Source organism: Leopardus geoffroyi, chromosome X (genome assembly GCF_018350155.1).
Source record: "Leopardus geoffroyi isolate Oge1 chromosome X, O.geoffroyi_Oge1_pat1.0, whole genome shotgun sequence".
In the NCBI taxonomy this organism is placed as follows: domain Eukaryota; kingdom Metazoa; phylum Chordata; class Mammalia; order Carnivora; family Felidae; genus Leopardus; species Leopardus geoffroyi.
Window position 1 is genome coordinate 48,064,667 of NC_059343.1, and position 12,608 is coordinate 48,077,274.

General features: G+C 42.8%; 1 protein-coding gene across 7 annotated transcripts in view; it reads right to left on the reverse strand.

Moving 5' to 3' along the window:
- Nucleotides 1–114: 114 nt before the first annotated feature.
- Nucleotides 115–12,608, reverse strand: part of PFKFB1 (6-phosphofructo-2-kinase/fructose-2,6-biphosphatase 1) — a 138,821-nt gene continuing 126,327 nt past the window's right edge. For 6 of the 7 annotated variants that reach the window (XM_045470734.1, XM_045470736.1, XM_045470737.1 and 3 more), the window contains 4 exons: nucleotides 4,665–4,794; nucleotides 1,911–1,973; nucleotides 791–855; nucleotides 115–434 (listed from right to left, as the gene is read on the reverse strand). In XM_045470734.1, coding sequence (XP_045326690.1) covers nucleotides 375–434; nucleotides 791–855; nucleotides 1,911–1,973; nucleotides 4,665–4,794 — 318 coding nt within the window. In that variant the 3' untranslated portion in view covers nucleotides 115–374. The remainder of the gene's footprint in view (nucleotides 435–790; nucleotides 856–1,910; nucleotides 1,974–4,664; nucleotides 4,795–12,608) is intronic. The other variant, XM_045470731.1, reaches the window with a different exon arrangement.

Genomic DNA, 12,608 nt, shown 5'->3' on the forward strand with positions numbered 1-12,608 from the left:
ACCCTCCAGGAAGCCCTCATCCATTCCACACCCCACAGCAACAGAGGCATTTCACAAAGTAAGATCTTAAGAAGATCTTGTAGGAGAAGTCTCACAATGACTTCCTCTCCCTCCTTGTAGGCAGCAAGAGAAGGCTTTATTGATAAGGAACTAGGAATTAAGAAAGAAAAAGCTTCATTCATAACTAGAAAGCTCCTTGGTTGTAGCTGGAAATCGAGGCCTGTTTTGGAGATGCTGAGGGCTTCTTCACTAGAAGCAGGGGTCTTCTAGTAAGACCAAGTCCAGCGTCTTGAGGTAAGAGAAGTGCAAGGTAAGCAGCACTTAAAGGTGGGAACCAGTGGAGACAAAGGCAGTTTGACTTTCTTGGAAAGGGCTCAGTAATGGGCAGGGACAGTGTCCAGGGCTTCCTCAGGTTCTCGGGTGATGTCCACATTCTGGGGGAAGAGAGCCCAGGATTAATAGGAAGGAGATACCACTATGGAGGCCCAGACCCACCCCTGCCTCTTGTCCTCTTGTCCCAGGCTCCTCTATTTCAGCCAGGCGTGGATCCTGACCCTTTTCTCAGGCAAGCCTCTGGGGAATCTCAACCTGAGGTATTTTGGGTAAGGGTTGCTTTAGTCCCTCATCTTCAAGTCACCTCAGGCCTGGGCCATGGTTCCTGCATTTCTGGGTGCTGGTTATTCTACCAGTTGGTATGAAACATCCAAGCTATGTGGGATTGGAGTGGTCTTTCTGTGTAGGTGGGTGCTTTCACTATGTGCCAGCTTAGGCCATAGAATCCCTCACCTACCTCAGGTTTCTCCCGGTGTGTGTTTACAGCTTCCACATTCAGGTAGATGGACTCCACTTTGCAGCCTCAGAAAAGAACAACCAGTCCATCCATAAGCCCCCAAGGTAAGCACAGGTCTTTCCTAAGGTGTCATTCACTCCCATGCCCATCACCACCCATACCCCCAGCTCCACACTGTGTGCAGATTGTGACTGGGCTGTAGGGAGGGGAATGTAGACCAGCTGTGTGACATATGGGGAAGACACCAGGTCTAAGAGGAGTCAATAGGGTGTCCTCCCACCTGTCTCTGATACTCTTAGAGTTCTCTGAGCCTCAGTTGCTCAACTGGGAATGGGAAGGAGATGAGAATAGATGATCTCTGGGGCCTCCCTCAACTCTTGTGGTCTGTGAGGCAGCAATCTAATGTATATAATAATGATGGAGTTCTGTGGATCTTCTAAGCTGTGTTAAATGCTGAAGTGGTGGAAGAGTTCTGGGGCCATTGCCTTGGGGCAATCAATCCCAGGTAAAGTTCATTTAGAGGCAAAATGATTATGGCAACACCAGAGGTGTGGAAGGTCACAAGGGAGTTCTGGGAGCCTGAAGAAAAAAGAGAGTGATATCACTGGGGTCTGGGGCTGGCAGAAGAAGCATAATGCCTGTAGAAGCCCCCCTTAGCTCCATCTCTGTGGATTGCACCCTGCTCAGGGCTTCAGTGTGCTGTTTGCCCTGCTCACATCCTAGAAGATAGTAGAGTCTCTGTCTCTCTCCTGCTCATGAATATTTCATAGAAAACTAATGCCCCAAGAGATAGTCTAAACTGACCAGGCCAATCTTTGAGCCCTTTCTTCAATTTGGTCCCAAACTACACTTATTCCTCTGGTCCCCTTTGGGCACCTCTTCTACAGCTAGTGCTCCATACTTGATAGAGCCAGAGAAAGTTGAGGCTAGGCCCTGGATTTAGAGGCCATCCCCGTTCTTCCCTGTTCTCATTTTATTACTGCTAATCTTTCCTTCGCCAAGACATCTAATTACATACCCAAGAAACCTCCCCAAGGTCTCTGCTGTACAAATGGTATGCACTGGAGGTATGCTCATGCTCTCTATGTGCCTTTCCTCAGATGAGGGTAGGGGCACTCACCATAAGCCACAGGTGTGAGTTTAAGCACTGTGTGCAAAGGACACTTGAGATATGGCAGCTCATCTAGAAAGGAGGAGAAAACAGCCATCAGAGACAGGGTAGTGTGGAGGGTACCACCTCCCCAGGCTTCTTCTGCCACAACCCCTTCCTTATGGTCAGCTTCATCAAGGGCACACTCCCCACACTCTGCAGTGGGTAGTGCTGAGAGTAGGGTGAGTAATGACGAAGAATGCAGAGAGATGGCCTCTAGAACAGGGAGAAAAGAGGTCCCTGGGGAATGTGGACAGATTGTGAGTTCTCCAGGAGGGACAGGCTGGTCATCTGGGAAGTGGTTTATCTCCTCATTAACAGGGCAAACATGAGACCAAGGCAGACCTCTATCCTGCCCCAGCCTCAGGCTTTCCACAGGCCTCTAAATGAAGGCACACAAATGTATGTCAGCAAGTTTTCTGAGACCTTGCTATGTGCCAGGACCCTTGGATAGGTGTACATGCACCTTCACAGCTCCCACAGTTTTTTGCTCCAGCCCAGGCCTGTGCTCTCTGATTCCTCTCACACTTGTTGATGGACAAGCATTTCTTGATTCACTTGTTTCCAGTTGTTGACTATTGTTCACAAAGTTGTTTTGAATATTCATGTACCATTTCTTATGTGGGCATAGGTTTTATTAGACATCCTTGAGAGGAGGAGTTGATCAGGCCCAATTCAATGGATGAGGACATTAAGCCTCTGAAAGGGAAGACATTTGCCCTATGTCACCCTCAGGAAGTGGCAGCACTGGGACTTGAACCTAAGACCCTCAGAGGCTAAATGCATGCTCTGCCCACGGCAGCCAGCTACCATTGCCTTGGAGGGGCTCACAGTGTCATGGGAATGACACCCTCATTTGCCACTATTCTCTGACGACAGTCACTCTCACTCACCCAGCAAGCACTTACCACTTCCCATCTCCCTTCACTGAGCCAGAACCCCACCCCTCATGGCTTCCCTGCCCCCGAGGTTGATCCTGGTCTTTTAAGGTCACCACCACCCTCGTAGCCTCCTGAGGCATCAGGTTTGGTGATATCCTGGGCATCTATCCTGCTCCTCCTCATCTTTGTCATCATCATTGTCAGGCTCTGGGCCCTCTGGTTGCATTTGGTGCAAGATCTCATTCCACCCTTGCTGATACTCTGCAGGGGTTACTGTTCCCCTGCACACATGACACACATGACACACATGGCACACATGACAACTGGACTCAGAGAAGGGAAGTGACTGACTTGTTTGAGGTCTCTGACCTAGCTCTGCCACCACCTGGACAACTGACCTTGGCCCAGCCTTTTCTCTCTCTAGCCTTCAGAGTTCCCATCTCTCATAGGACAGGATTGGACCAAATGTACTCTGAGCATGCCCCAGCTATGAGGCTCCTTGGGGGTCTGCTTCCTGAGTCACATCATCTCTCTGGGCCTTAAGTTTCCTCACTGAGTAATACGGGTAAAAGCATGTCCCGAGCACTGCCTGGCCCAACTCCCAGGGCCTTTGTGAACAACTGGTATGTCCTGTGCATGAAAGCAGGTAGGAAGTGGGTGAAGCAGTGTGAGAATGACAAGTGAATGTACCACTCCCCACCCCACCCCCTGCAAATCTATGCATTTATTAACAGAATCCTCTGGAAAGCACCTGAGATTGACACCCCTCACTGATCCTCTGAGCCCCATGATCTTGGGTAAATCACTTTACCTCTCAAAGCCTCCATTTCCTCATCTGCACAGTCAGAGTTACAGTGCTTGCCTCATGGTCTCAAAGACAGTACCAAGCAATGGAGATTGGAAGCTGTCAGAAATCTAGTAGCACAAGAACCCTCATCCCAAGCCCCATCACGTTTTCCAGTGAGGAGACTGAGAACCAGGCAGAGGAAATGACTTGTTCGATGTCAAGTTCTCAAGTTCCCTAGGTTTCGATTTTTGATGACTTCATATTATAAGTGCCCTTTATTTGGAAACTACCATAGTAGAAAATATTCAAGTCTGCAGGACATTGCACAATATAACTTTCAAGTATAACTTTTCAATGTCCTCACATACTCAGAGTATCCTGGAGATGCCCATACTTCAGCATCCACATCAGAAATGGACTCTCACACCCGAGGTTAACATAATGGTCCCTTTCTAGGCTCTCTGCCCTAGTTTGCATTCCAGCATATGTTGTCAGTGTATAGATACTCTGTAAATTATAATGTCTAGATATATTTTTAAAAAGAAAATATTTAAAAAATAAAATGGAAATATCACTATCTTGGGAGAAATCATCCCCACAACAAAGACAGAAACCTATAATCAGGATCATTAGGCAACAAAAAGTCCCATTACCACCTGATGACAGCATGCTTCATAGAAAAACTGGCTCAGCTTTTTCATGTTGATGCATACTGTTAATGTTGGCTTTTAAAACATTAGCTCAAAATAATACTAATAGCAGCAGCTAACACATATAGCCCATACTATGTGTCATGAATTGCCCTCAGCTCTTTACATATGTTAATGTATTTAAACTTCATCATTATTTCCCCATTTTACAGATGAGAAAATTGAGGCCAGAGAGGCTAAAGTAATTTGCCAAATCTATTATGTTACAGAGCAAGAACTTGAACTCAAGCATCTTTGTTCTAGATACTGTGCTCTTAACCACTAAGGTATAAACCACAGACTCCTGGCGTAAGGGTTCCAAATCATACCCAGCTCCCTATGCCAGGAACAGAGAGGAGAGTGGTACCTGAGCTCTTATCCAAGAAGTAGGCCAGGAGGCACCGCATGACAGCCTGGTGGCAGATCACCAGTACATTTTCCTGCCGTTCTAGCTCCATTATAACTGGCTCCAGACGCTGAACCAGATCCTCATAGGACTAAAAATGAGAGAACATTTGGGTAAAAAGAGTAGATGAGGCACATTTGCCCAGAGAACTCAGGACTAGGAATCAGGAAAAGTTGGATCTGGTGCCCGTTCAGTTATTGACCCAACAATATTGTCTTAGGCAACTCACTTCTTTTTAGGGTCTTAGTTTCTCATGTACTAAATGGGGACAATCAATACAGTGGACTAAATAACAATAACAATAATAAAACTTCTTAATATAAAATTCCTAGAAAAACCACATAAAATAAATGGTTGCACTGCTGATCTTTTAACAAAATAAAGGAAATATGAATGAAGGATTCCAAAATGAAGAAAAATGTGGGGAAAAAGAGAAATAAGTGGATACAGAAGCCACAATGCTCTGGGGGCATTTTTCAATCACAATATCTAACAGGCTTGAGATTTTAAAACCTTATAGAGACAGAAGACAAGGTCTTAGGTGTGTAGACGGTTGAGAATCAGGACTGAAACTTTCACATACATCTGAGACCCTCAAAGGGCTACATCTATTTTTATTTTTTTTAATTTTTTAATTTTTTTTCAATATATGAAGTTTATTGTCAAATTGGTTTCCATACAACACCCAGTGCTCAACCCAAAAGGTGCCCTCCTCAATACCCATCACCCAGCTTCCTCTCCCTCCCACCCCCCCATCAACCCTCAGTTTGTTCTCAGTTTTTTTTTTTATTTAAAATAATTTCTTTAACGTTTATTTATTTTTGAGGCAGAGAGAGACAGAGCATGAATGGGGAGGGTCAGAGAGAGAGGGAGACACAGAATCTGAAACAGGCTCCAGGCTCTGAGCGGTCAGCACAGAGCCCGACACGGGGCTCGAACTCACGGACCGTGAGATCATGACCTGAGCCGAAGTCGGATGCTTAACCGACTGAGCCACCCAGGCGCCCCAATGTTCTGTTTTTAAGAGTCTCTTATGCTTTGGCTCTCTTCCACTCTAACCTCTTTTTTTTTCCTTCCCCTTCCCCATGGGTTTCTGTTACATCTTTTTAAAAAATTTTTAACCTTTATTCACTTTTGAGAGACAGAGAGAGACAAAGCATGAGCAAGGTAGGGACAGAGAGGGGGACACAGAACCGAAAACAGCTTCCAGGCTCTAAGCTGTCAGCACAGAGCCCAACGCAAGGCTTGAACCCACAAACCATGAGAGCATGACCTGAGCCGAAGTCAGACGCTCAACCGACTGAGCCACCCAGGCACCTCAGGGATACATCCTTAATAGAAGTGTAAACCAGAAAAAAAAATATCCATAGGAGGAGGGGCAAACATGGCAGAGAAGTAGGGGAATCTGAGGTTCCCTAATCTCTCAAACAAAGAAGTGTTGAAGCCAAAGGACTTTGAACCCTAAGAGTCCAGGAGGAACACAGACAGAGTCGCTTCCAGGGAACCACCAGGACAACCTGATGGGCCATAGATGTGTGATTGCAAACTGGGAGAGATAAAATGAGTGGAGCAGTGGGATCCCCTTCTGCAGAGGGGAGGGATCCCCTTTTGCAGAGAGACAAAGGGAAGAGAAAGAGAGGCTGGGGAAGCATAGGACTGTATCTGGACAAGAGAAAAAACCACGGACTGGGACAAAGAAAGATCCAATCTCTAACTGAGGGGCTTTCTCAAGACTGGGGCTGGCTGCCCGATTAGTGCACCTGGGGAGGAGAGGAGCTAGTCTGGGCTTGGTGGCTAGGTCAAGGGCACAGTCTGTAGTGGGAGAAAGTGATCCCCTCCCTGGAGTGCTGTGGGACAGGACAAAGCCTGCCTGCATTTACCAGCCAGAGACCACATATCGGGTGGTGCAGAGTGGCACTTCCCCAGTACCGGGGTGTGCAGAGTGGAAGTTTGAATCCCAGTCAAGTGCCAGGACATGGGAATAAGCAGAGCGAGACAAACCACCTCGTTTGTGCCCACAGCAGTGATGACGGCTTGAACAGAGTGGTTTGGGATTCCAGGTCAATGGAGGAGGGACTGGAGTGTTGCCATTTTTCTTCCCACCACCACCAAAGTGGGGTCTCAGGGATAGGATTGGACAGTGTGGCCCACAGTGGAAGCGGGACCCGCCTACAACCAAACCACTCCTGCATGTGGCAACTGCATATCTACTGGAGCAGGGTTGATGCTGATGAACCAGACAAATCCTCCTCCAGACCAGTGCTGTTGGATTGCCTGATTTAATTCTTGGACAATTCTTATTATATAGATATATTCTCCCTTCCTTTTCTCCTTCTTATCTCTTCCCCCCTCTAGTCTGGTTACTCTGGTTGTTGGTTTGGTTAAGCAGACATATTTAGTCCATTCTCTTGATACATGTTCTATAGCTCCTTTTTTATTTTCTTTTCTCTCTCTCTGGAGTAATTAAGCCTTATAGTTTCTCTGTCTGGACAACATTATCTTCTTTTCTTTTTCCCGGCTTCTTCTTTTTTTCCTTTCTCTCTCTCTGTATTAAGCTGTATAGTTTCTCTGCCTGATCAATGTTTATTTTTTTTCCCTGCCCCTGTCATTTCTCTCTTCATATGGCATGAGGCCTCTTCCATCATCACTGCTTCCACCCTGTGGTTTGCTTGTAGCTGGTGCTTCTGTTTTTTTTGTTTTTGTTTGTGTTTGTGTGTTTTTGTTTTCTGTTTGTTTTTTGTTTGTTTTCTTTCCCAGGGCTACTTCAATGAACAAATCAAAGCACACTTGGTGGAGGGTCCGAAACATCACTATAAGTAGGGAGATAAAATAACCAACGTCACAACAGCAGAGAGCAAGTAACACTCTCCAAAAAACACCTCCTGAAGGGCCAGGCCCTGGACAATGTACGACATCTCTTTAATATAGTAGTGCTCACAGATGCAGGACACATAATAAGCTTTTAAAACACATAGGGACAGGAAACTAGCCAAGATGATGAAACAGAAGAATTCTCTTCAATAGAAACTCCAAGAAGAAATGACAACTAAAGAATTGTTCGAAACAGATATAAACAATATAACTGAACAAGAGTTTATAATAATAGTCATAAAATTAATCTCTGGGCTTGAAAAAAGCATACAAGACAGCAGAGAACTTATTGCTGCAGATTTCAAGGAACTAAAAAACGCTAGTGATGAATTAAAAATACTATAAATGAGGTGTAAAATAAAATGGAGTCAGTCACATTGAGGATTGAAAAGGCAAAAGGGAGAATAGGTGAAATAGAAGATAAAATTATGGAAAAAGAAGAAACGGAGAAAAATAGAAATTAAAAAATTCTGGATCACAAGGGAGAATTAGAGAACTAAGTGATTTATGAAATGGAACAATATTGGGGTGCCTGGGTGGCTCACTCAGTTGAGCGACCGACTTTAGTTCAGGTCATGATCTCACGGTTCATGGGTTAGGACCCCGCATCGGGTTCTGTGCTAACAGCTCAGAGCCTGGAGCCTGGTTTGGATTCTGTGTCTCCCTCTCTCTCTGCCCCTAACCCACTCGCATTTTGTCTCTGTCTCTCTCAAAAATAAATAAGCATTAAAAAATTTTAGAAATGGAACAATATCCGTATCATAGGAGTTCCAGAAGAAGAAGAAGAAGGGAGAGAAAGGGGCCGAAGGTGTACTTGAACAAAACATAGCTGAGAACTCCCTAATCTGGGGAAAGAAACAGGCAATGAAATCCAGGAGGCACAGAGACCCCCTTCAGACATAACTTGAATCAATATTCTGCATGACATATCATCATGAAGCTGGCAAAATACAAAGATAAAGAGAGAATTCTGAAAGCAGCTACAGATAAATGGGCCTTAACATACAAGGGTAGACACATAAGGGTAGTAGCAGACCTATCTACTGAAACTTGGCAGGCCATAAACGAGTGGCAGGAAATCTTCAATGTGATGAACAGGAAAAATGTGCAGCCAAGAATCCTTTATCCAGCAAGCTTGTCATTCAGAATAGAAGGAGAGATAAAGGTTTCCCCAAACAAATAAAAACTGAAGGAATTCATCACCATCATACCAGCCTTACAAGAGATCCTAAGGGGGACACTGTGAGTGAAATGTTCCAAGGACCACAAAGGACCAGAGATATCACTACAAGCATGAACCCTACAGATAACACAATAATTCTAAATACATATCTTTCAATAATAACTCTGAATGTAAATGGAATAAATGCTCCAATAAAAAAAATAGGGTATAAGAATGAATAAAACAACAACACTCATCTATTTGCTGCCTATAAGAGACACATTTTAGTCATGAGGACATCTTCAGATTAAAAGTGAGGGAATACCATCTGTCAGGCTACTGGGAATCAAAAGAAAGATGGAGTAGCCATACTTATATCAGACTAACTAGATTTTAAACTAAAGGCTATAACAACAGACGAAGAAGGAATTTATATAACAAATTACAGGCTCTGTCCATCAAGAAAAGCTAACAATTATAAATGTGTATGCAACCAATTCAGGAACACCCAAATATACAAAACAATCACAAACATAAGCAATCTTATAGGTAAGAATGTGGTTAATTGCAAGGGACTTTAATACTCCACCTATAACAATGATCATCTAGACAGAAAATCAATAAGAAACAATGGCCCTGAATGATACACTGGACAAGATGGACTTGACAGGTATATTTAGAACTTTCCATTGTAAAGCAGAAGAATATACATTCTTCTCAACTGCCCATGGAACATTCTCCAAGATAGATCACACACTGGGTCACAAAACAGTCTTTAATACGTATAAAAGAATTGAGATCATACCATGCACACTTTCAGATCATAATGCTATGAAACTTGAAATCAACCACAAGAAAAAGTTTGGAAAAACCTCCAAATGCATGGAGGTTAAAGAACATCCTACTACAGAATGAATGGGTCAACCAGGCAAAGAAGACATTAAAAAATATACAGAGGGGCACCTGGCTGGCTCAGCCGGTTGAGAGACTGACTTCGACTCAGGTCATGATCTCATGGCTTGTGAGTTTGAGCCCCACATCAGGCTTTATGCTGACAGCTCTGAGCCTGGAGCCTGCTTCGGATTCTGTGTCTTCCTCTCTCTCTGTCCCTCCCCCACTCATGCTCTGTCTCTCTCTGTCTCAGAAATAAATAAACATTAAAAAATTTAAAAAATATATGGAAACAAATAAAAATGAAATCATGACAGTCCATACCCATTGGGATGCAGCAAAGGCAGTCCTACGAGGAAAATACATTGCAATCCAGGCCTATCTCAAGAAACAAGAACAATCCCAAATACGAAATCTAACAGCACACCTAAGGGAACTAGAAGCAGAACAACAAAGAAAGCCAAAACCGAGCAGAAGAAGAGAAATAATAAAGATCAGAGCAGAAATAAAGAAATAAGGAATAAAAAAAATAAAACAGTACAACAGATCAATGAAACTAAGAGTTGGTTTTTTGAAAAAATAAAATTTATAAACCTCTAGCCAGGTTTCTTAAAAGGAAAAGAGAGAGGACCCAAAGAGATAAAATCACGAAAGAAAATGGATTCATCACAACCAATCCCTCAGAAATACAAGCAATTATCAGGAAATACTATGAAAAATTATATGCCAACCAACTGGACATCCTGGAAGAAATGGACAAATTCCTAAACACCCACACACTTCCAAAACTCAAACAGGAAGAAATAAAAAATTTGATCAGACCCATAACTAATGAAGAAATATAATCAGTTATCAAAATCTCCCAACAAATAAGAGTCCTGAACCAGATGGCTCCCCTGGGGAATTCTACCAGACATTTAAGGCATAGTTAATACCCATCCTTCTGAAGGTGTTCCAGAAAATACAAATGGAAGGACAACTTCTGGACTCAATCTATGAAGCCAGCATTACTTTGATTCCCAAACCAGACAGAGACCACACACACAAAAAAGTAGAACTACAGGCCAATATCCTTGGTGAATATGGATGCAAAAATTCCCAACAAGATACTAGCAAATCGAATTCAACCATATAAAAATAATTATTCACATGATCAAGTGGGATTCATTCCTGGGCTGCAGGGCTGGTTCAATATTTGCAAATCAATCAATGTGATAGATCACATTAATAAAAGAAAGGATAAGAACCACATGATTCTTTCAATAGATGCAGAAAAAGCATTTGACAAAATACAGCACACTTTCTTAAAAAAACTCTCAAGAAAGTAGGGAAAGAAGGAACATACTTAAACATAGAAGCCATTTATGAAAGCCCACAGCTAATATCATCTTTAATGGGGAAAAACTTAGAGTTTTCCTCCTGAGATCAGGAACATGACAGGGATATCCACTGTCACCACTGTTGTTTAACATAGTGTTGGAAGCCATAGCCTTAGCAATCAGACAACAAAATGAAATAAAAAGCATCAAAATTTTCAAACAAGAAGTCAAACTTTCACTTTTTGCAGACGACATGATACTCTACATGGAAGACCTAAAAGACTCCACCAAAAGGTTCCTAGAACTGATACATGAATTCAGCAAAGTCGTAGGGTACAAAATCAATGTACAGAAATTGGTTGCATTTTTATACATCAATAATGAAGCAACAGAAAGAGAAATAAAGAAACTGATTTCATTTACAATTGCACCAAGTACCATAAAATGCCTAGGAATAAACCTAACCAAAGACGTAAAAGATCTGTATGCTGAAAACTATAGAAAGCTTCTGAAGGAAATTGAAGATACAAAGAAATGAAAAAACATTCCATTCTCATGGATTGGAAGAATAAATCTTGTTAAAATGTCAGTACTACCCAAAGCAATCTACACATTCAATGCAATCCCAATCAAAATTGCACTGGCATTGTTCTGAAAGCTAGAACAAACAATCCTAAAATTTGTATGGAACCACAAAAGACCCTGAATAGCCAAAGTAATTTTGAAGAAGAAGACCAAAGCAGGAGGCATCACAATCCCAGACTTTAGCCTCTACTACAAAGCTGTAATCATCAAGACAGTATGGTATTGGCAGAAACCAGACACATAGACCAATGGAATAGAATTGGTCCACAAATTCTGGTCCACTCCAGAATTGGACCCACAAAAGTATGGCCAACTAAACTTTGATAAAGCAGGAGAGAGTATCCAATGGAAAAAAGACAGTCTCTTTAACAAATGGTGCTGGGAGAACTGGACAGCAACGTGCAGAAGAATGAAACTAGAACACTTACACCATTCACAAAAATAAACTCAAAATGGAAGAAAGACCTGAATGTGAGGTAGGAAATCATCAAACCCTAGAGGAGAAAGCAGGCAACAACCTCTTTGACCTCAGCTATAGCAATTTCTTGCTCCACACATCTCCAATGGCAAGGTAATTAAAAGCAAAAATGAACTATGGGACCTCATCAAGATAAAAACCTTCTGCACTGCAAAGTAAATGATCAACAGAACTCAAAGGCAACCAATGGAATGGGAAAAGATATTTTCAAATGACATATCGGACAAAGGGCTAGTATCCAAAATCTATAAAGAACTCACCAAACTCCACACCTGATAAATAATCCAGTGAAGAAATGGGCAGAAGACATGAATAGACACTTTTCCAAAGAAGCCATCCAGATAGGCAATAGACACCTGAAACGATGTCCCACGTCATTCATAATCAGGGCAGTACAAATTAAAGCCACGCTGAGATACCACCTCCCACTGGTCAGAGTGCCAAAAATGAACAAATTGGGAGACTCTAGATGCTGGCAAGGATGTGGAGAAACAGGAACACTCTTGTACTGTTGGTGGGAATGCAATCTGGTGCAGTCACTCTGGAAAACAGTGTGAAGGTTCTTCAAAAAATTGAAAATGGAACTACCCTACCACCCA